Consider the following 24,654-nt stretch of genomic DNA (forward strand, 5'->3'; position numbering starts at 1 on the left):
TAACGACTTTTTCCACACTTCATGAACACTAAGTCCACAGTATCTCTTCCAAGGGCTTACCCAGAATGCACTGCAGTGAGCTGGGGTGCAGGCAATTTTCAAATATTAATTTAAACAGATTAGATCAAACACTGCTATATATATATATATATATATATATATATATATATATATATATATATATATATATATATATATATATATATATATATATATATACACACACACACATACACGTTGCAGCTACGTCTGACTAATGGAGCTCTATTGTGAACCTATTGGTTACAAGTTAGTGGTCCTCAACTTTTAAAAAGGAAGTCAGCTCAAAAATGTTGGTACACCTGCACATTTTTCTCCATCTCGGGGGGTGTGGCCATTTTGCTACTTGCTGTTGACTGAAAATGACATCACAGTTGCATGATTGGATGTTACCTGAGCCCTGAGCAACTATGATGTCATTTTCGGTCGACATCATGAGGCAAATTGGCCACACCCCCTGAGATGGAGAAAAAAAATGAGTGAGTTCTGCTGATGAATTCATATTCCTCGAATGCAATCTGAATCAGAATGCCGTGGTCAGATTAGTGGAGCCACATGGAACATATTTTTGTAAAGAGAATTTTGGGGTTGACGACCAGCGAAAGCAGCAAACACATTACATAACAATACTTCCATATGACAATAATACTAATCACAATTCACAACTCTGATTTTGACTGTCTGACAGCATACCTTTAAATTGACATACAGAAGAACAGCAACACTAATTGTGTTACAAAATAAAATAAAAAAACAGTTCAGATAGATGATTTTATCTCTCTCTCTCACACACACACACACACAACTTGGATCCCAGTCGAATGCCACAATTCCCAGATAAATCGACTTCCTTTGAGTCAGACTAGAGCGCACCATATCCTCTAAACCAGTTATATATACCATACTGCTCTCAATCCGGCTAAGGAACGTCTTTTCCTGATTTCTTTGCAACATTTGAGCCTCACAGCTTTCAGCAATCCTGAGACTAGCTGTAATAGTTGCGTCTCCTCTTTGAACCTTTAAAAAAAAATTATTCACACACCTCATCATGTTCTTCTGTCTCTTTTGCACTCCCTCTGCTCGTTTGCCTCCGACACCATCTTTGTGCTATGCCGCATCTCCCTGGCCATCTGTCTGACTTTGTCCGCGGCATGTTCTGCCTCCAATGTGTTTTATGAAGCTCTCCCATAAACAACTCTTTCAGTGTCTCACCATGCTTGTCCTGTGTACCATAGGAAATGTTACAAAACAGAGATTTATGAGCCCGCCGCTTTCAATTACAACAGACTTTGCAATGTAGGGGATCAGCCTTCAACCTTGCCAGCTTGGCTATCCACAAACAGGCTTTTGCCCCCCGTGCTATTTACTGCAGTTGCAGTGCAAGTACAATGGTAGCTCAAAGTTCGAATGCTTCAAAAGTTGCACAATTTCCGTGTTCGACCAAGTACAGCGTGTCCCAAAAGTCATTGTATGAATGCACTCTAGAAAATGGATGGCTGGCCATTTTTGCAATTGACTTGAGTCCTGATGCAGAGCATGATGTTAGCTTCTCATGCTATGTGCTAGCCACTGATGGTTTAGCTGCCATCGTTTGTCACTTGTGATAAATATCTTGAGCGCTTTGTATGTTATGTTAAGTCTTATATTAGAGGTGGATTTTCAGACTGTAGATCATACTTAGTTATTTTCATTTTTCTATTGTGGCATGTCGGCAATATTAATAGTCTTTTGAACCTGCCCAGTATTTAACAGCCACAGATGGATCTTCACCCTTTTTTTCTCAATATCTCTTGTTCAGTGAAGCTTTTGAAATAGTTTTTTTTAAATACTCAGAGCAGGGTGAATATGAGCGCAGTCATGCAGCCTGTTATAAAATCCTATGATTGGTTTGATGAATGAGAAGATTCGAATGTAATCCTGGGCTTCACTCTCTGCACGCGTTTTGACGGCGTAGCGTAGCGGGTCATCCATTCATGAACTAGTCAGCAAAAAGTGTGCACGAACAGCAAAGAAATGAACAATTGTGAAAGCAGCATACGGCGGCAACCGACCCTGTCGTACAGCAAATGTGAAAAAATGAATAATCCATAACTTTAATTTTAATCATATTCAATCAAGAAACGTTGCAAACATTTATTGGGGGCATGAAAAAAAAATTCAAGATGCAGAATTAAATACTGTGCAGAAGATCTGACATGGAGAGATGAAATCCAAACTGCCCTACAAGGATTCTGGTCGTTATCTCCTGGTAAATGGATGATAGCTCACGATTCTTTCCCAGTATTTTGGCTAGTGGATACATTTTGGTTCAGAGACAACTAACCACAAACCCATTTTATTAGTCTTTACTTGACGTTGAAAGACTAATACTGTATACTGTCGAAAAATGAGATAACTGTGACAATCTAAAGTCTTTATGAACACTTTGCAGACTTACCAGTGCTCCAACGTTCATTATTTTCGGAGAAAGAATTCTCCACCATACAATAACAAAACACTGAAAGTCATGTCATGTCAGCAAGTTTGCAAGCTATTAATTGCGTAACCGTTTTCCATTTTTGCATGTTTATCACACTGCTGTCAAAACATTGCTTGGCTCTCTGTAGGCCAGAAATGAGATTTGACTTCGCCTCACTTCACCAGCCAAGAAGCCATCACGTTGAACACGCATACACACATACACACACACACAGACAAAAACACAAGCGTACACACCCCACACCTCCTCTTATTCAGATCAAATGCCTCGTAGGTCGTTTGTCCTCACACGCTACGATGAGCCGTTGTACTCACTTGTTCTGATGTTTGGAGCCCTGGAGGTGTGCATGGTACTGTTCGATGGAGTTGAGGACCACGCTGCAGACGCTGCAGGAGTAACTACTGCGCAGCCCTGGAGAGACATCAAACACAGTCGCACTTACTTTCCAGGGTGCTTACAAAGAGGCATTTGCTCATTGAAAACCCCTTAAGAAGCTGTTATCATCATAATTAGCAGCAGAAGCCACAACAATGCCGTGGTCACTTGCACTTTGAATAAGTATTAAAAAAAATTCATTCAATTCATCAAGTCTTGGGTGCTGGCTTAAATTAGCTCGAATGAGGTGGTCTGCCAGTCAAATTTCAAATTAAACTCCAAATTGTCCTGATGGGGCATTCAAACTTCAAGGTATCAAATAGAACCCCTGCCAAATAAGCTCCTACTTTCCACACTGCAGAGCAGGCTAATTTTCCTAATTAGGTTGCATCTGGAGAAACATTTGAATCTATTAATCATTCAGCAGAAAGCTGGCTACATTTTTAGATCAGATAGTTATTGTGTGTGCGCGCGTGTGTGCATGTGTGTGTTTTCAAGCTGTTGAACCTCAACAAGGTGAGGGAGGAGGGCAAGGACAGTGCAGTCAGCTGCATGTCAGTTGGCGTCTCACTCGCCACTATTGTGTCGGTGAATGCGTGCTCGAGCAAAGTGGAGGGCTTGCAGGTGGTCGAGATCAACGTGCTTTCCAAAAATAGATGGATCAGCATGAAGATGGCAACGGAGAGCACAGATTGGGAGGTTAGGTAGACCAAGCAAGTGATGTGGGCCCATTACCGGCAGGAAGTATATGAAAGAGTGGAGAGGAGATGGAATTGTGGGGAAGGAGAATGAGATGTTACACTTAGCAATCGACCAAAATAACTCAAGTAGCAGCGCTAAGCCTGATTGGCTTAAATGAAGCAGCACTTTTGCTCAGTCAGCCACATGGCCACTAGTGCTAATTTCCGGTGGATATTCTTCTCTTACCAAAGTGCCTCAGCGAAAGCGGAACATGGGCAGTTATTGATTTGACGTGAGGTGACATCACTGGACATGCTGACGTGAGACGCTTCAGAAATGTTGTACTACGTTGAAGTTGGACTTATTCGTGAACTTTTTTCTTTCACTTGCAACTATTTGATGAGCTTTAAGGAATTTCAGGCCCCACTGTACTTCTCTCAACAAAATGTCATCAGGCGAGAAAGGGTGTCAATTACCAGAATTTCCCTTTTTTTTTTTTTTTTGTACATTTCACTCCCCTCTTATTCTTATAGCACAGCAAAGATTACACACGGAGGTCTGCTGTTTTATACTCTTGTCAATGATGAAATGTGGCTGGTGCCTTTGTGGGGAAGCTCTTAGTCTGATTGACAGATTGGCCCTGATCTCCGAGATGGAAAAATAGCTACAGACAAGGTTCTTGTTTAGACACAATGACTTTCTTTAGGTTACGCAAGCGGTTTTGGTTTATGAGACCACACAGTGGACTAATCCACGCAAATGAGGTGCAAGACACAATGACTGCACGCGGGGAAGAGAGGTGAATTTATGCAGGCGAGAGAAGTATTTTGTGAGGGCGTTTTAAGCCTTGTTAATTACGTAAAACAATATGCTAGTGACAGAAAAAAGGAGGGGGGGGGCGGCGTTGGCATGAAGGCTGTTGTCTAATGTACAGCCTGCAGGCTGTTCTGGCAACGCTGGGATTGAGACTTCCCGAAAATTAATGATCTAGAGCACAGAAAATGAAAGTGATGTATTGTGCTCCTTTAAAAAAAAAAAAAGCATTGTTGCGCTTTGGGTGTCTGATCCGCCTTAACTGGGCAAAAGGAATCTTAATGGGCCATTCAGTGCACGTTGCAAATTAGCTATTCTATCAAGATGCTGCGCCAAGCTCTAACAGTGCCTTGTTGCTTTTATAAATGTTTTTTTTGTGGAAGCGTTCAGTGCTAACAATCATGGAATCAACTGCTGCTGTCAAGACACTTGCTTTAATGGAATGGAAAGATGGACTCCAGAGGAGAATGAGGAAATGAACCCTCAATACGCCATTTAACCACCACCTGTGAATATCAGTGTGGATCATGTTCAAAGTACTTCCCAGCTTCCGGTGGGACAACTCAATGACAAGTCGTCATCTTTTAATTTTGCTCACCGTGGAGGCAGGATAATAGTATCCAGAGCTCCATGCAGCACGGACAATTAACTTTCTCCGTTGTCTTGCTTTATTAAACCAGCACTGAATGTAAAAAGAGGCCAGTTGAGAGCAGGCTTGGTCATTATAATTTCGGCGATGCCTAACAATATGAATTTTATTCATTCAATGAACTTGTTTGAAAGTTGTGTCCCACTTGAAAACACAGACAAAAACCAAGCCGCATTTCAAAAGAGTTGAGGTCAGATCAACCCAGAGTCAAGATGTAAGAAGTTGAACTAGTGTGCTGTCTACAGAAGTACAAACTGAAAATAATATTCCTATAAATAAGTAAATATATATTTTAAATTTAATTTACTCAATTTTATTCCATCAAGTGGTTGCACAAAATGAACTCGTCCTCATGCTGATACATTTTTTTTAAAGTAGACAATACATCTACTGTACCTAAAAAAGGAATCTGTATCCAGATGATTGTATTTTTTTGTAACCACAGGGAATGAAATTGGGTAAATTCAACACGCCATTTGTCTTTGGGTGGTATGCCGAGTTATGCAAAGTGGCAACATTGTTCACCGAAGTATTTTTTTCTTGCCCATATAAGGGCATCACTTATAAATTATCTTTGTTAGCTGCTTTCCTGCTGTTGTATGCCAAAAATGCGGTTTTCCCAAATAGTCATAATTCATGTGTCAATTTCTACAGTATTGTTTTCTTTTTTACAGTTTTATATTTATGAAAATAAACGTGGCTTTTGAAAATCTATTTCTCACCCAAAAATGTTTCTAGCTTTCACATTATATATTCCTGAGCAACACGAGGACATCTCTGTTTGCTCAATCCATTAACCGGTGGGGATTGTTGATTGGGATTTTTTTTTTTTAAAAGCTCAACTTTTACAAACTAAGTGCTAAATAGCCATCCAGAAACACAATTTTGATTATGAAGGGAAGCTAATTGTGAATCTGAGCTTTTTGTATTGCATTGAGTTGAATGCCGGTAGGCGAAACAAGCGAAATGCAGATGTCCCAATTCATGAGTTTGAACATACACCTGCACGTCGTGCCTCGTTGTCACACGAGCGTCGTTTCGAGGGAGAGGAGGTCAGCTGTGTCCCCTGACTCAAACGTGCTCATCAATTACACGCCATTTTCTCTGCTTTGCTCCTTGGCCCTCTCTGAAGTCCTGGCGCGCTCTGGCGCTCATGCTTGAGCGCGAGACGCTTATCTCACCGCTCCTAACTCACCGCCCCGTCTCCGGAGAGAACAGACAATCGTCCGACTCTGTCCCGAGGGGGTTTCTACCCGAGTCGTGATTTATGTAAAGACACATCCGAGTCCGCCGGGCTCCTTGCCCAGCCTCCAGCTACCCCTCCGCCCCACCCTTCTCTCCCCTCGCAATCCATCTCCCAGGGTTTCAGTCTGGCACCTCAAAAGCCCCCGTTCTCTGCTGTAACTTGTCAATTTGATAAGAAAAAAAAAGGAGGAACTATGCAAATGCATGTGTGCCGTGAGGCTTTACAATATGAAAGGACAAGCAAAGGTCAGTATCATCAATACAACAACAACAACGGTGTGTAAATAAGTCACCTGCGCCTTACGGGTTTTTAATGAGGATGACAGATGAGACATGATGTGATTTGGGGCCATTGTGGTCCACACACGCATCTCTACACAGATTGCAAACTCATCAATAGAAGACTGTGTGAAACAGTCACAGAAAGCGTTCCAAAACTAGAATGACTTGTCTGGATGATTTGGTAATGCCCAAGCATCCGTTAAATTACAATGGAGCAGCACAACATATTCTTGATTATGTCCGCTTCAAGTTCACACAAATAGTTTCCTTTCAAATCTGGAAAGCGAAAGTCACAGTGTTGTGCAATAAAGCGATGGCGCATGCAAATGGAATGAAAGCCGAAGCTACGCTGGGTTGAAAATAAAAACATTCACAGGACCGCGCAGAACCAACTGAGACACTGGCCTGGTAGAAAAACCAAAACATCCAGGTGCAGTCCGACAGGCAGGCTCTTTGTCATAAATCCTTTGGGTGCATCCTAAACGTTTACATGGTCCTCCTTCTTCCCTATGCTCAGGTCCTATAACTTTTGCCACCAAATCCACCAAGAAATCCTTCCTGTCTGACATCATTGCACTCAGTTATTATCACGTAAACAAACCCTGACAGCGACCATGAGGCATACCTACCCAGCAGACTAATTAACATTCCCAAACATTTCCAGCACCTTGCACCCGAGAGGCGTTAAAAGCCTTTTGGAGGCGAGAATCCTGTGCCTGTGGAAATGCATCATACGGCAGGGCAAACAATCCCCGACAATAGTGGCGTGGTTGAAAGACGGCTGAGCCCGGGCGTGATTGATGGCACGTGTAACGAATCTCATCAGCACGGGTCGCCTGTCCTTGAAAAGTGAAGGCGGCAAATCGATTCCGCAGCATCTTTAAGTTAATGAAAACCTGCGGATGTAAATTACACAAAAGCGGGAACGCCGGACCGTTTCCAAGTGCTCGCTGCGTTGTGAATTGGGATTGAAACGTTGCCTAAAAAGGCAGTGGCCATTGCGGGATCTGGGTCACGGCGAGTGGATGGAGAACGATATCCAACATGACACAACTTAAAGCCTCTGAGCCAGTGTAGGCGGCAACGTGACTCATGCTTTTAATATGATTGGTTCCTTGAGATGATTGCTTTTGTCATGGCACCTGGAGCACACAGCTCGCGCCACAGTTTCGACGGACTGAGCATTGGAGTGAGCGTGTGTGCGTGCGTGCGCGCGCATCGATGTCTCATGGAGTGCTCACGTGCATGTTGGGCTGCCGACTTCAGCACCATGACTTTAGATATTTCACCACTGGACAACCAGAAAAGAATGAGACTTATCTGGACTAAATAGTAGTCCTAAAATATTCTGTAATGTGCAACATTATATAGTACATGTACCAGTACATTTAAAAAAAAAAGAAAATTACATTTTTATAAATCACTTTTTACATATGAACAAAAGTATTGGAACATGTTACCAACAGCCGTGTTTTATTGCCCAATATGTGTCCTATTATTTATTTACATAATGAAACATTGAATGTCTGCATTCAGGTTCAGATTAAAATTTTGTCACTGAAGCTGAGTTAAGACCAGGTTTTGCACAGACTTGTTGAGTTTACTACTCCGGAATACTAGCGAGAGCTTGTTTTCGGCTAATTACGAGTTGTCCTGCTTGAAGAGGAGGCAGAGCTGTTTGCAGCAACAGATGTGTGCTCTGAGTGAAATGCATTCGTCACCTCAATTGGGGGGGAAAAAAAGCCTGTCTTCTATTTCTTAATGTTCAGCTTTGCTAAGTGAGGGAGCACCAGTAAAATCGGGAAGGCGGATGGGGGGGGGGGGGGGGGGGGTTATATGCATCATATTTTCAGCCCCTGCTGTTAAAGTGGAACGGGGATAGGCAGTTACGTTATACATAGATGTGTGTAATTATTTTACAACTGCTACAAATTTCTGTGATGCGTAACCGGGGGGCTCAGAAGAAGGTAATCATACCGAGGGAGAGGATTTTTTCTTCTTGGGCTGGAAATTCCATTGTGCCACAGCAGGCTCTCACTTCAACGTATATATCTATATTTCTCGATATATGTATCTATCTCTCTATGTATGTATAGAGAGAGAGAGACTACTTGTATGACTGAAACTTGCTTATGTTTTAGTTAAACAGAGATAAAATTAATTCGAGAGAATGAAATGAAATATTTGCTTCATGTGATGGATGACTTGTTTTACAACAGTAATCCAGGGGTTTTGAATTCTATTTCGCTGCAGCCAGAATGAATGCGTCGGCGGAAACCGAAGCTGATGACCCTCGAGTCAGTCCAAAGCTCCTCTAACTGTATTTCCTCAACTTCAAATTAAAATCATGCAACCTTAAAGCCTGCTCACTAAGATTCTAATTCAGGCTTTATCCTAAACACCCCTCCGAAGGCTTTTGTGTGAAAAGAATTGGAAAGCATTTCAAAACTCTGTCGATATTTAAAGGTAATTATCATGAGGTAATCCCAATTTGGGGAGCACGCTTGGAGCGTGACTATTTCCAACCGGAGTGACGTCGGTAGAAAAATTCCCACGGAACAAAATACCGCAGATGTTAAAAATGATCTCCCCTGATCTTGTTTCCCTTTAAAAAGCAGTAACACCCCCTCTGCCTTTCACTTGTCACCTGCATCCGCGGTGGGGGGTGGGGGGTGTCTTTTTAGGAGGGATTACGAGGACTGACCTGTGCTCTCCGTGGCATCCAGGCTCCCCGCTAGCTGCTCCACCAGGCGTGCCCTGGCGGCGTTCCTGCGATGCTTCTTGCCCTCGTAGTGTTGCTGGGCCATTAGCGGGTTGTTAAACCAGGCTCCGCACAAGCAGCAGTATTTGCCGGCTTCTTTTCCGCCGTTGCCGCTGACCACAGGCGCGGATGGCGGAGGGGGGCATGCCGTGGGGTCTGAGGGCAGCGGGGTCGAAGGGGAGGAATCTGCGGGCGTCATGATAGAATACGGCAACCTTCAATACAAATACAAAAATTATACCTTGGCACAGTTTATTTGATGCTGTCCGAAGAGGATTTATCTAACTACACTGTTTTAGTGTCCCTGTCTGGGATGGACGATAAACTCTGTCGATTAATCATGCATTTTGCAGTATGTTGCCGCGATAGACAAAAAAAAAAAGACATTCCCACTCACATTCACACCTAAGGACAAATTAGAGTCCCCAAACCTCGTAACTATGAGGCAGACGTGCGTTTCTAAATCAATGTGGCGTACGTCGTGATCTCATCAAAGGTACGCTGAGAAGCAGCGATCCAATCAGAACTGATTGCTGTAAAGTTGTGCACTCTACCATCGTGACATCAAGCAATCGGATGATTAGATCAGGTGTGATTTTTGTCTGTGCTAGTGTCTGGTGTGATAAAATACTTGTGAGTCAGTGACAATTCCGTTCTGCGTCAGAGCCACTGATACAGGAGCCTTCTGCAGGCACGGTGAAAGGGGCCACTGACTCAAAGAGGGCGGAAAAGTAACACTTATGATCCTGCACCCGGGCAATTATTTGTCAGAATTACGTGAAAAGAACAAAAATGCTGTTTGATCAGGCCTCTTCGGGACAAATAATTAGATAGGTGACTTGTATCGCTGTGACCTGGCTTTTCCTGGCTCGGCATCTTGCTATCGCTATCTGCACACTGGCACGCTTATGGAGTTGGAAATTAGAGGAGACCGTCGAGTGACACATCGACGAGTGACGAGCTGCCCTCCTGCGTGGGTGTGGCTCAGTGGGTATCAAGATTAGGAAACATTTCGGACAAATTAGTCTGGTGGTTCCTGTTAATATCATATAGCAAGCGTTAAAGCTAAAAGGACAATCGTGCTGAATGTCTGTATTCATTCTCAGATTTGGGCTTTGGCTGTGAAGACTACGAGACTGCTGGAGATAAAGTTAGAAGTCTACATCGACAGCTGTGAAGCTGAAAAAAAAGGAACAGTTTTGACCTTAGGCACCATGACGTTAACCCTTTCATGCACTCTGTAACCTGATTACATGATAAGCTGTCTACTGTAGTAACTACCGTGCCTGAAAGGATTCAATTATTCATGGTTTATAAATTGATAGGTGTGGGAGACCAGCTGATGCCCACACACTTCTTCTTGTCTTGGACCAGTTTTGGTCACCGTTTGGAATCTTGTTCATACTTTAATTGCGATTCAAGGTGAAACTTTGAAGTATCGTAGCTTTTCTTTCTTTTCTTCCCACCAAACTGATACGGTTTCAAGGATCCATGGCACAAATACAGAAACAACTTCCTCCCCACAAAAAACCATCCACCCAGCCAAGCTCATACTCAAGTACAGGGGACTGACAAAGGACTTTGTGGACTGGCGCCAGCAGAATCTCCTCCAGATCAACCCTAGGAAAACTAAGGAGTTGGTTGTGGATTTCTGCAGGAAAAAGTCCTCACCAGCACCGATGAACATCCAGGGTATGGACATAGAGAGGGTGACCTCCTACAAGTACCTTGGTGTTCTTCTGAACGACAAACTGGACTGGTCGACAAACACGGACACCCTGATTAGGAAAGGACAGAGCAGACTCTTCCTACTCAGGAAACTGAGGTCTTTTGGGGTTTGGGGTCACTCCTTAAGACGTTCTATAACTCGGTGGTGGCTTCGGCCATCCATTATGGCATTGTGTGCTGGTCAGGCAGCATCTCAGCCCGGGACAGAAAGAGACTGGAGCGACTGGTCAGGAAGGCCAGTTCTGTCCTGGGTTGCTCCCTTGACACTCTGGAGGAGGTGGGCAACAGAAGGATGCTAACTAAGCTAAAAGCTATGATGGCCAGTCCCTCCCACCCCCTCCAGCCCGCCCTGACAGCACTTGGTAGCTCCTTCAGCCAGAGACTGTTACACCCGCGCTGCAAGAAGGAGAGATACCGACGCTCGTTCCTACCGACTGCTGTCAGGCTGATGAATAAAAAATAACAATCATAATAATAATAATAATTAAAGTATGTGAAGGAAAATTGTAAATAGTACTGATGTTTTGTTTTTTTTCCTCTTTCTCCTTTCTTCTTTCTACATACATTCTTGCTGCTGGAGGCTGTAAATTTCCCCAGTGTGGGACGAATAAAGGATATCTTATCTTATCTTATCATTCCGAGACATGTTAACCCACACAGGCTAATTTGAAAGATGTCGGCAAAGAGCAGTCAATCGTAGTGAGCCACATGTGGGAAACACAGATAACGGTCACGAGAAGGTCGTTGGCCCTCCAGCGACCATCCTTGAAGAAACTCTCTCTTTACTCTTGAACTTGTACATCTTTTTTATTCCATCTTTTATACCTTTCTCCCCTGTGTCTTTCTGCTCTTTTCATCCCCCTTCTGAGTGAGGTAATGAAGCTAGACCCCCCCCCCCCCCAGGTGAGCCACTGCTCATGGCATGACACTGGTTACCATGGTGATTGTCCATTAATAGCCACCAGCAATGACATGCCTCTTGTGGCTCATGGCTTTTGCTGTGTGCGTGTATATGTTGTGCGTAAATCCAGGCCTGTGTGTGTGTGTGTGTGTGTGTGTGTGTGCGTGTGTGTGTGTGAAGAATTTTGGAGAATAGTCTTGGCTGCATTTGAGGTTCAGTCAATGTATATTTGGACACATGTGAAGTGGGAGTGTGAGGTCCACAGCCAAAGTGCGTGATGGCCACTTAGAACGGCAGGCAGATGGCGTGTCCAAATGTGGCGATCCGCCATCAGCAATGTGATGGCGTATCTCGAGTTGTGCCGCCCATGACTTCAGCGCAACAATACCACGCGTTCACACCAACAAAAATACCACTCACACATGAGTCACGGCACCTCTTTCACAAGGACTGTTTACAAATGAAGAGCTGGCAGTAAAGGTTGACTTGCTGCGGGTACGTTTATTTACACGAACTTCATTGAACAGTGATGGAGCTGCTTGTTGCAGGGACAAATTTGAATGATTTGAATTTGATGAGGAGCTGTGCAGAGGTGCAGTTTGGGGGTCTTTAAAAAAAATCGGTTAGCATCATAGTTGGAACACTCTTTAGCTAATGCAAGACTATTCTCTAGCTTACAGCATATTTGTAGTTTAAAACTGAGTGCTGAGTGGGGAGGTGGAACTGAAACCACATTTTAGGTGTTCATATGTTGCCTTTGTCCATCAATATTATACATGAGGTTTTGGAGTTGATTTCAAATGATTTTATTTCAGTGTTACTGCACGGCCATTCGCCCCAAGATGGAACGATGAACTGAACTTTTACCGTGTGACGCCTCGAAGCAAATACACAAGCGCCACCAGGTGACGAGGTTTGGCTCGCGAGCCGTGCATTGGTCACTTTTCTCAAAACGTGACGCTGGTTAACCATTGCTCTCCTTTTTCTGATATGACAAGAATCTTACATAGTACAATCGGACGATCTACCGCCCACCAACCCCCCCGTCAGTCCATCCATCCCGCTAGACTATGACGATATAATCAAATCTCCAATTTTCCTTGCATCCCAGTTCCTTGGACTTTCCCTTTGATTGGTCAATCCCATGAGTGCTCATTATAGTCAAAGGATATTCTCAAAGCTTCAGCAACGCTTTTAAAAGACTTTGTTGTAGTCAGAAGTTCACATATACATCCGGTCCTCACTTTGCCATGGAATTCCTTTCCTCCAGTGGCAAAGTAACCCAAATTTGAAACCGAGTAAGTTAGGACATCATAAACCGAGGACCTCTGTGGCTATTTGACTCCACCCTGAAGTCGGTACGCTTTTGGTGTCGCTTTTGGTGTTAATAGCGTTTCCTGATTTCATAAACCCGCTGGAGACTTGGCAGAGTGCCGTCATATCAGTTTCCTTAATGAATCCTCCTTTATATTTGTGTCAATGTGAACTCCAGCGATTTATTTTCAACCGTTCCGTGCCAGGAATGCTTTGTGTTGATATGCACACCGCAGTCATTCCGTCTTGGCGGAGGTCTGAGCTCCATTGAGTGCTTTTCGGGTGTCGTCTATTTTAGTGCGAGTTTGCTAATAGAAACCCCGGCAAGCTGATTGATATTATATCTTTGACTGCTCGTTCCACTAACCACACCGACTCATGTTCCCTTTACTTCTTTTGGCACCCCATAAATCACAATTAAAAACTAAATCCTTCTGCCCTTTTACTGGTATTTAATTTTACTCAGACAAAAAAAACAAAAAAAAAAGCTATAATCTTTACACCTCACAATTTGGTAGTGGCAAGCACGTGCTCTGATGCAAAAGGGAAAGATTCTTGGATGTATCTGTCCCCCTACACCCTCTTCTCATGTTTTCCCACCCTGTCTTTTTCTCGTGACTGTGATCTCTGCGCACTGGAGCAGAAGTAAGAAATTTTCACAGAGTGCGGCTCATGAGGAAGAGTGAGAGCTTTAGAGCTGTCGAGGGCCGGGGCGGGGCAATGTGCGAACTGTGAAGAAGAATAGAGAACGGGTCCACTTGAAACAAGCTTCTCTTCTACGTGTTTCTGAAATCTGTTTTTACACCACAGTTATCAATTCCCCATTCCCAGACTTACAAATCAATATTTTGATATTTTAACATGTCGGGTACCATTCAAATCTCCAGAAACTCAGCTTTTAAAAGATGTATAACATGTTCACATATGCCGACATGCATCAGCGATTTGTTTTAACAGATGACGGACATCCCCGTATGGGGCCGTCCTAACTTGAAGGGTTATATTTCATGCTTACTGCAACCAATGTGGTTTGGCTGTACACCGCACGCCATCGTGACTCACCATTGGGAGAGACGTGACCGTTTCAAGAATATCCACTTCTATGAGTTATTTTTTACTTTACATTGTCCATGCACCCGCAATCTTAAGTTGAAGGTTTGACTTCCCCACAGTGGTGTTGTTTGAGCGGACACCTCATTGATTGTCAGATTTCACATGTCTCGTCGGATTGATTGCGCATCACATAGTGAATGCTATTTTGGACTTAAATCGCAGATGAAAAGCTTCTCTTCCCTCCCAGGATGCATTCTTCTGATGCTCTCCTCCAACTGTTTGCTCTGCTTAGACAGTTCCTTACCCAAGAGGAAATTGTACACCAGTGGCACATCTCCAAAGTAGGGCAAAGTTAAAAAAAAAAGTCGCTTTGGAGCTCCCTTATAATGCTTTTTTTTTTTTTTTTTTGAAATGTGCAAATTCATAGTTCTATGAATTGTGACAATAAATCCAATTAGAGTCACATTATGTAAAGCCTCCCCGGGGACGACTCGCCAGAGTCAAGACACCCTAATTTAAAAGGAGGAAAAAAAAGTCACGAGTTTGAACAAACATTAATTCATCTTCATTAAACTTCACCTTCCAAGTCTTCCTCTTGGGCCTCTGGCATGTTTGCAAACGCGTTCTTTGTCCTCGGAAGCAGATGAGACGTTTTGACTTGAAGGCTGACTAAATATTTCTTTTTAAAGACCTGCTCTCACCTCAAATGGGTTGCATTCAAGTGATACATGAAAATACACAGCATGTGCACTGTGTGCTTGTTCATGTCCAAAGCAGGCATGCATACCAAATAATACAATTTGTGAATAGTCATTTACTTTGTCCGCCTTCTAAAAAGTTTGTTTCTTATTCTTTTTTTTTTGTCACGAATGATTTTATGTTAGTTAAACTGCAAAAGATTCAATAAAATTACACAACTAACCAAGAAAGCGTTTTGGGTTTTTTGCCATCATTATACGATCCATTATATTTGTCATTATAAATTTCTCATTATAAATTTTTCATTATAAATGTCTAATTTATTTCCTTTTGTAACCATGGAAAGTATCCATATGTGAAAAATCTTCCGATTTCTTTTCCAACTGTAATTAGTCTACTTTTTCTAAAGTCAAAATATGAACGTATGCTTCACCAATTGCTCAGATATGCACAAACTTCAATTTCAGAACGCTGCTCTTGGATTATAGTGTCACGCATATTTTGAAAAGTGCAAAGTCTGATTAGAAAAATTTGCAAAGGTTTCAAAAAAGTTGCTGGTTATTAGAAACAAAGTCATAGTTGGTCACTTTGCTTACATGCCCGAACTGTCCACCGGTCGTCATGGTCACAAAAGCTGTGCTCGGCATTATTAATGAGACAGAACCAGCGGAGAGTGTTAGAGACTGTTGAATGCAAACATGTTTCCAAGTAGACAGTGAAGGCTGGCATCTTTTTTTTGGTGTGTTTTTGCGAGGGTGGCCCCCCCGCCTAGCTGTTATCAACTGTCATTATCTTGTAGAGATCAGCTGGACTTTGTAGAATACCTGCGTTGGTAGGTTGCGTGGTCAAGGTTGCGAGGCTGCTGGGAGTCTCACCTAGCACCAGGCGGACTCTCTTGGCGTGGGTTTTTCCCTGGTAGTGGGACTGAGCCACGATGGCGGAGGTGAAGAACATGTTGCACAAGGTGCAGCACTTGTTCTTGTCCACCTCTGTCTCGTCGCAGTCCTGGAAGTGGTCAGAGAGGAGCACAGCGATGAGGAGTTGATGAGGATAAGGCAACCCCCCCCCGCCCCCCCGCCCCCTTCCCGCAGGGATGATCAGCTCATCGTCTCTCTTTGGGGCCACAACGTGGCTCGTTGCCGTAGGAAGTCATGTGGGAACATTATAAAGGATGATGAAGCGGATGAGGAGGCATACAAAGAAAACGAGCAATTGCCGAGCTGACAAAAACAAAAAAATCAACTACACTGCAACACACGCGCACAACAAAGCCAAGCTTTTTTTTTTCCTCTCCAGCCATTCCCTCTCTTTGTTGTTGCCCATCTGGTGTATAGGCTGGAACAGAATGTGAAAAATCTAAGAATACTCAGTAAACCCAGAGAGGCACACACAACAACAGGCTTTGTCTCACACTTGGTAGCGAGAAGCCATGTAAACATTGTCTCATTTATGTTGCTTTTCTCACGTACACGCACACATGGACACACGCCGGACAAATCATTCAAAAGGTACACCTGCACACTTGAATGCGGTGATTCCCAACTCGCGGCACCCATAGTGCGCCCTGAGACATCATTAGCGGCTCTGTATTCAATTGCATGGGGTCAGATTTCCCACTTTATTTCCGGTATTTTGGTTTGGTGGTATGCCGTGAGATTTTTCGAAAGTAAAATGGGTTGCCTCGGCTAAATAATGGATAATGAACACAGATTTAATGAGTTCCGGTCTAAAAAGGGTCGAATTCTCTCTTTGGATTGACACAGTCAAAAATATCAATCCATCCCCTATTTGACACAACCCATCGCTCATCAGTTCGTTCATTTGTGTGTGACGTGTCAGAATCGGCACAGAGGTGCTTATTTTCTTACGTACGTGTACGACAAATTTGAGATGGCTGCAGGATTTAGCGGGCGGAGAGGGTCACATTCTATTTACTTTCATAACTTTGCTACTGTGAATTGGGAATTTCTCCATTGTGAGACTAATGAAGGTTTTTCTTATCTTTTTTCTTATTATTAGAAGCGCCCATTTATCCGAGCTTTTCCTTGATGCGGTGCTCTATTTGTAAAGAATGTCAGGATCGCGTGTTCTCTCATGTTTTATGCGAGTGCCTCAACAAGCTCATCAGAGGACCTTGTAATTGTACACCCTGCAATCTACTGTGTGGAAACCCTTCTCTTTTCTCCACACAATAAAATGGGACAGTAAAACAGGAAATATTGCCCCCAAACTCCCAAAGGTGAAATTGTTCTATTTTCTACTGCTTTCCGTGCCTCCAATTTGGACGCTTCTGACCATGATGGATAGTCCCGATTGTAGCGAGATTTACAAGAAAGTAGTATTCCGCCCTGTGACAAAAAAAATCTGCCGTTCGTGTCTTGTTTCCTTCATTTCTGCTCGCTTTGAGTCAATTCGTGTGCGCTCAAGCGTCGTCTATCGTGTGGCGTTCTCTTTCTGTGATTTCTTTTTTCACACCAGCGCTCTTGCTAGTCCAGGTGTCAAGCCGGAGGAGACGAACTTTGCCCGGGTCGAAAGAGTGAAGGATGAAAGAGAAGCGTGTGTGTGTGTGTGTGTTTATGTGTGTGTGACACCCTCATCTGTATGTGTGTGCGTGAAGGCCGTCAGCTCTGCTTAGCATCACGGTCATAAATGTTGAGGACACCTTCACCTTCCGGGCTTTGCCATGTCTCAGCTGTCCCCTCTTTCTCCTTTTCCTCTTTCCTTCACTTTCTTTGCTTGCTATATTTGCCTCCCTCCTTCCCCCAGTGGGGACCAGGCTCAGTGACTGTGTGTGTGTTGTAGGATGAAATATTTATCGGTATTGGCATGTTTTCCACCGCCCCCCCCCTCTCTCCGGAACCTTCCCCCTTGTTGTGCCCCCACCCATCCCTCACTCCCTCCCTCCTCCACCCCCTCCCCTCACATGCTGTGATCCTCTTCCCGCTGCCCCCAATTCCACGAGTGCAGTCGCCGTCTGTGCTGGTACACGTCTACTTTATTGTGCTGGGTTGCTATTGATGAAGCATTGTTTATGGTTGCCGCATACACATGATTGGAGTGTATGTAGACCGGTAATTATCCCTGCCAAGGGACTGGGAAGGGGGGGGGGGGGTGTTTATTGGCGTCTTTTTTGTGTGTGCGGCAACTTCTTCAGCATGTATTTTTCATGACACACTATGTCGGTCCTCTTTTGAAGATGTTGACTTTACATTGGCCTGATGGTTCTCACGTGAGTGACATTTGACAAAATATGACTCTGTCACAGGTTATAGAGATTTTTTAAAGGGTCACAGTCCATTTATTCCGTCTGAGCTTTATTTATTTATTTATTTTACTGATACTGTTTTCAGTGTAATATATTGTTCTGTTTTTTTTTTTTTTTCATTTTTAGAAGACGTCTATTTTTGGAAATAGCCCCAGATATGTTTCTTTTGGTAGCTTGTGTCCTTGTCTTGTCACAGAACATAATATCTGTGGGTCCTGAAAGATCAGTCCAACTTTTCGTAAACCGTTTATGGGGATTGCTGTTTTGAAAAAGGGCTGAGAGTGAATGAATCAATCAAAGTAAATTCTACCCCCTCGCACCCTCAAGAAATCTCAATTCTTACATTCAATCAACCAATGATTGAATTATTATCCATATGCATGCCTATCGTTAATATTAAGGAGTAAATCACATGAGAATTCATGCACGCTATCAGATTTGTGGCAAGGTAACGTAGTTCAATTTCCAATTTGCCAATTTGACAAATACAACTATATTTCTAATCAGCGAGATGAATCATAAAATGTCATTTAACAATCAGATCATTCTTTAAACACAACATATGCCCTGCTGTCACCCACAACACAATATGCGTGCTATACACAGTACGCCAACAATAAAGCACACTCAATACAAGACACACACTGAAAACTCAGAAATCATCTTATTTAAATCCAAATAAATTTGAACCTGGCACCAAAATGACTTGGCGAGCTATTGTCAAATTTCATCGGGAAAAGTTGCAATCAGAATGAGAGACGTTTTTCGGGTGCCATGACATATTAAATTTGATCAAAAAAGAATCACATTTTATATTTATGAACGGCTTTGTAAACATTCTTCGGCAAACAATCTACCTTACAACCCACATGTACGTGTACACAGGCTCAGAAGCTCCATTTTCAATCCAGATTGCGCATTTGAGACCAACGTGACACGGAAATTGCAATTTAACGCTTCTAGCTTCGTAAAACCCCTTCAGCTGCAGTTGTAATTGGATGCGCATAATTGTATGTCATCTTGTCCGCTTGAAAACAGAAGACATTCCAAACGCGGAAGAAACTGTTTCTCCTGTTAGCATGATGTCGTTGCCGTGCCTCGTTGATTTTTGCAACTGAGAAATGTCTTGTTAAATCCGTGCATTCTACAGTCGCTTCATTTCCATATTGATTCCTGAGACTGTCACGGGATCCACGAGAACCACGAGTACAAGCAAGTCACATCCATCCGTTGCTTTCCGGCAGATGCATTCATCCCTTTTGCTTGTTAGCATACCTTCTTATTCTACTCTGATATGCACTCGCTCCTGTGCTCATTTTTCCTCACTTATTCGTATGCCGTTATTCTTTCCACGCGCGTGTCTAAAGTGCTGCTTGTTCTGCCAAAATCGTCTCGACTAGCGACTGCCTTGGTACCTGTCAAAGCACTAAACAGCAAACAAAACAAAACGACAGCATGGAAAGTTTCAAACAATTTGAAAAGTGCGTGTGTGTGTTTGAGAGAGAGAGCGACAGTGCTGCCGCCTCCCCCACTGCAGCAAATTAAACAATAAAAAACATTGATGACTCAAGTTGCGCCGCCTTTGTCTTCCCGCCAAGTGTCATCAATCGTTCACAGTTGATTTCGAAGTGCATTCATGTCACTTTTCCTGCGTTCTTGGCTTCCATTCTTTCATTCCTGAATCTCATGCTGGGAATCACAATGTAACTCATGATCCCCATATTATCGTGACATTTTGTTCACACAATTGATCATATCTAACCATTTCTGTGTCAAGGACCGGTTGGGATGAGTACGTGCTGTTGGCAGACTGGTTTTTTTGTTTTTGTTTTGCATTGGTACTGACAACAAACAATTCTACAGTCATTTTATTGAACAGTACAACAAACGTAGAACAATATAAAATAGCACAGTGAACTACAAAAAATGGACCCCTCTCGGATAATGAATAAGCCATACAATGTAAACAATAAACCTTAAACAATAACAGCTCTACTTATGTTCCCTCCAGAAGATAATCGTTAATATGATAGGCTGCCTGACGCTGCGCAACAAATAAAATAAACCTTTTTTTTTTCTTGTCTCTGTTGGGCCTGGTACCGGTCCGCAGACCAGTGATTGGGGACCAATGATCTACAAGACATTATGATGATGCCTCCTAAACTAAAGAAGGCAAACCTTGAAAGTATTGCCGACAATTTATTTCATAGTTTGCAACCACAATGTCGTTTCCAGATCAACTATCTCTTCTCTTAGTTTTTCGAATACACTTTCCTCCTTTCTTGGTATTTCCCAGCAGTGAGGATGGCCAATGGCACCAGGTCGCTTTTCACAGGTGACGCTTGAAACGACAGCAGACGAGGTGAGGGTCTCTCTCTCTCTCTCTGTCTCTCTCTCATTTCAAAAATATGCTATTACAAGTCACAATGTGTGTACCTTGCGAAAAGGAACGCGACAGTATATAATTGGACATTTGCATGCTGGCGTATGGTAAGGATAATGTAGAGATTCCATCAGTCAGAATCATCCCAAGCACCCAAATTTAGCTTTCACAGAATATTGATCTTCCATAGATTCACCAGATCTCTGACTGCATTCGAGATAACATGATATTTATGTCTTTCTACGCACAGCTGTCTTTCCTGTAATATGTACATTGATTGCTGTCTGTATGAGCTGCATGCACGCTTTCTCACCCTCTGGACGTCTGGATCTCTGATTATTATTATTTTTTTATTGTCCTTTTTCTGCCGGTCGTACACCTCACAATAGACTCCTAATTAGCCGTGTTTATCTTTCTCTCCTTCTGTTTGCTCTCGGTGTGCTCTTACTTTCACCTTGCTGCGTTCAGATGCCGTGGGAGACACGGCTTCTAAATATACACTTGAAGAAAGCTCTCATCGGGAGGTTGAGGATGAAGCGCTTGAGAGTGTAAATTAAAAAAGAGCGGGTGGCGTAAATATTGTGTTTTCTGATGATCCCCTGCCTATTTTGTGCAGGTAGATTGCGGGTGCACAGACGGAAGGTGAAAGCCATGTGGAGAATTGGATGAAAATGTGTCGCACACGCACCCACACACACACACACACAACATGTCTCCACCTGGCTTTCATCTGCGAGCACCTTTACGACCTACTTTCTCCCCATTTTACCTCCGCTCCCAAACAAAAAGAGCCCCAAAAAGCTCCAGGCATGGCATTTCACACTGAGTAAACATTGGCATTTCTTTCACTCTAGCCAAATGCCTTTGTGCCTTCCCATTGCATGCACGGGGTTATTCCAGGTGGGGGAAAGTTTTTAAAGGAGAAAGCCAAGATGACCGAAAACTGACATCTGGGGGGAAAAAAAATTGTAACAATTGCTTGGTTGAGCTTGTGATATTCTGGTCAACAAATGTTGCATCGTTTTTCAAGTTTGTATTCTGGAGACTGGTTCTGGAGTTTCTTTGGCTGCTGGCAATGTATCTACTCAGTCGCAGTTCGTGGGGTGCATCAACTGGATGTGGGTCAGTCGTATGTGGACCCTTTTAGACCGCCCATCAAAGCCATTTTTTGATGTTTTTTTTAATTTTTAGATTGTGCTATGGACTCATGAATTTGCGATAATTGCAACGTAATATCAGAGGCAGCGGCAGAACACAGGCTCCCTTACTCTGAAAGTAAGTCTTGCTGTTAAAAAGGGTAAAGAGGTGAAGCTCTATTAATCAATGTGTCAACCTCACCAATAGTTTGAGTTCGATTTATCACCAACTGGGTGTTTTGGTAACAATACGCAAACGAGCAGCAGTGAAAAATGAATTCGAATAAATGCACGCCCATCTGGAAAAGAACCTGCTAATTGTAGTTGACAAATAGCCTTGAATGCCATCAGCAAACTCACCAACCGCCCTCCTGTAACATTGATAAAGAGGACAAGAACTGGAGCCTTAAACAATGAAATGAAGACAACCGCCTTGTGGTGAAAATTAATTGTGGTCATCTAATGTTGGCCTCATTACAGAAGGGGACGATCGGGAGTACAGGGGACTGACAAAGGACTTTGTGGCCTGGTGCCAGCAGAATCTCCTCCAGATCAACCCTAGGAAAACTAAGGAGTTGGTTGTGGATTTCTGCAGGAAAAAGTCCTCACCAGCACCGATGAACATCCAAGGTATGGACATAGAGAGGGTGACCTCCTACAAGTACCTTGGTGTTCTTCTCAACGACAAACTGGACTGGTCTACAAACACGGACACCCTGATTAGGAAAGGACAGAGCCGACTCTTCCTACTCAGGAAACTGAGGTCTTTTGGGGTTCAGGGGTCACTCCTTAAGACGTTCTATAACTCGGTGGTGGCCTCGGCCATCCATTATGGCATTGTCTGCTGGTCAGGCAGCATCTCGGCCCGGGACAGAAAGAGACTGGAGCGACTGGTCAGGAAGGCCAGTTCTGTCCTGGGTTGCTCCCTTGACACTCTGGAGGAGGTGGGCAACAGAAGGATGCTAACTAAGCTAAAAGCTATGATGGCCAGTCCCTCCCACCCCCTCCAGCCCGCCCTGACAGCACTTGGTAGCTCCTTCAGCCAGAGACTGTTACACCCGCGCTGCAAGAAGGAGAGATACCGACGCTCGTTCCTACCGACTGCTGTCAGGCTGATGAATAAAAAATAACAATCATAATAATAATAATAATTAAATGATGTGAAGGAAAATTGTAATTTATCCATTTTGTGTTCATATTGCATTTAATTGAAAGATGTTTGTTGTTTTTTTTCTCTTTCTTCTTTCTTCTTTCTACATACATTCTTGCTGCTGGAGGCTGTAAATTTCCCCAGTGTGGGACGAATAAAGGATGTCTTATCTTATCTTAAAATATCATTCAAATTGCATAATCCTACGTCCACGGGTCCCACCCCCTAGCTCACCCATCCAATCACAAATCACAGACAATTTGCAAGAGCTGCCCTCCTTCACTGGCTTAATTTCACTGACTTCATGGAAATCGACTATCATCACCTTAGCGTCAAGTACAGTAGCATCAACTACAAAAATTCATTCAACGCGTATAGACAGGGGAAGCAACGTTAGGCCAATTTGAAAGGCAGAGTGAAAGGGACGACAGTAGCCAGTTTGCACAATGGCCTCGCAGTTCTGGGTTTGAATCTTAGCTCATCTGAATAATTTCCTCGAGTCTTAAATGCTTGTTCCCGAAAAGTAGATGCATAGATCTGAGGCTATAAAACAAATTGAGCAGGCTTTAACAATGTCACTCATCAGATCAAGTACAAAGTGGAGACAGTGCCCAAATGAGTGCCAAAGTGAATGCAAATAAAGTCAAGTGTTGATAAGCTGCGCGGCGGCATCCTACGAAAACAAATGCGAGGAAAGGTTATGAACGAAGTGCTGACCGCCGTAATGCTCTCACGGCGTGAGTGAGTGTTTGTGTGTTTAGAGCCCACATGAGGTGAAAGCCAGAAGGGCCTGAGTCATGTCTTGCTCACTTAGGAAGGCAGATGGAGACGCAGGTGTGATGTTTTTTATTATTATTTATTTTTAATAAATTGTGTATGTCTGTGGGCATGAACGTCCGTGTGCGTGTGCATGCCCTTAACATGCCGATTTCATGTGAGTAGGTCATGTGGCGCACATACATGGCATGATTTTTTTCCCCACACAGCTTGTGAAACATTTGCCACTTACAAGAAGGGATGGGTGCTCACATATGACCTGATTTCCACTTGATTTGCTTTTTGTAGCGCTCCTTGAGTGACCTACCATGCTTCATTTGCCATCAGAATGGTAATGGGCTCCGATCATGCAGGGCTAATGACATTTTTGTTTGCGAGGTGTAAGAGGGCTCCATAGTTACAATTTGTGTTTTGGGATTGTAGTAGTGCATGAAACTGACCTGACTGGAAATAAATATGGATAGGAACCTCTTAGATACAACAAAAGCTTACAATGCGATTAGACAAATAGGCTATCTGTCATGTCCATTACACGCCAATCTCATCAACAAGAATCAAAAACATGACACCGATGCTGATCTCTTACTTACGAGATGCCGTATTTTGCGTCATTTATTGTCTTTATATACTGGAAGTCACAACCTACATATCAGGTTGATGCGTGGTAAACGGATATTTGACAATGAGACATTGTTGACTTTAATTGCTTGTATACAATTCGTTTGGTCTTTGGAGTGACTACTCACCCACCGAGCAAGAAATTAAGCACCCTAGTGAATTTTTTTGAGGTGCCTTTTTTTTTTCGAAAAATGTGTCTCTAATTGCATCATTTCGACTTGATATAATCCCGACATTACACCGAGTTTTTCCCACCCATGACTGGGCAGCTCGGCTGGGTGAAGATCTGCCCATATGTTCAAATGA

General features: G+C 43.2%; 1 protein-coding gene across 2 annotated transcripts in view; it reads right to left on the minus strand.

The window, feature by feature from the left end:
• The window catches only part of zgc:171482 (zinc finger protein), a 60,486-nt gene that overhangs the window by 11,350 nt on the left and 24,482 nt on the right, over nucleotides 1–24,654 (minus strand). Inside the window, exons 4-6 of one of the 2 annotated variants that reach the window (XM_052080040.1) lie at nucleotides 15,895–16,024; nucleotides 9,268–9,510; nucleotides 2,833–2,929 (exon numbers count right to left, since the gene is read on the minus strand). In XM_052080040.1, coding sequence (XP_051936000.1) covers nucleotides 2,833–2,929; nucleotides 9,268–9,510; nucleotides 15,895–16,024 — 470 coding nt within the window. Of the gene's footprint in view, nucleotides 1–2,832; nucleotides 2,930–9,267; nucleotides 9,511–15,843; nucleotides 16,025–24,654 lie in introns of both variants that reach the window. The other variant, XM_052080038.1, reaches the window with a different exon arrangement.

This window comes from Hippocampus zosterae, chromosome 11, assembly GCF_025434085.1.
Source record: "Hippocampus zosterae strain Florida chromosome 11, ASM2543408v3, whole genome shotgun sequence".
Taxonomy (NCBI): domain Eukaryota; kingdom Metazoa; phylum Chordata; class Actinopteri; order Syngnathiformes; family Syngnathidae; genus Hippocampus; species Hippocampus zosterae.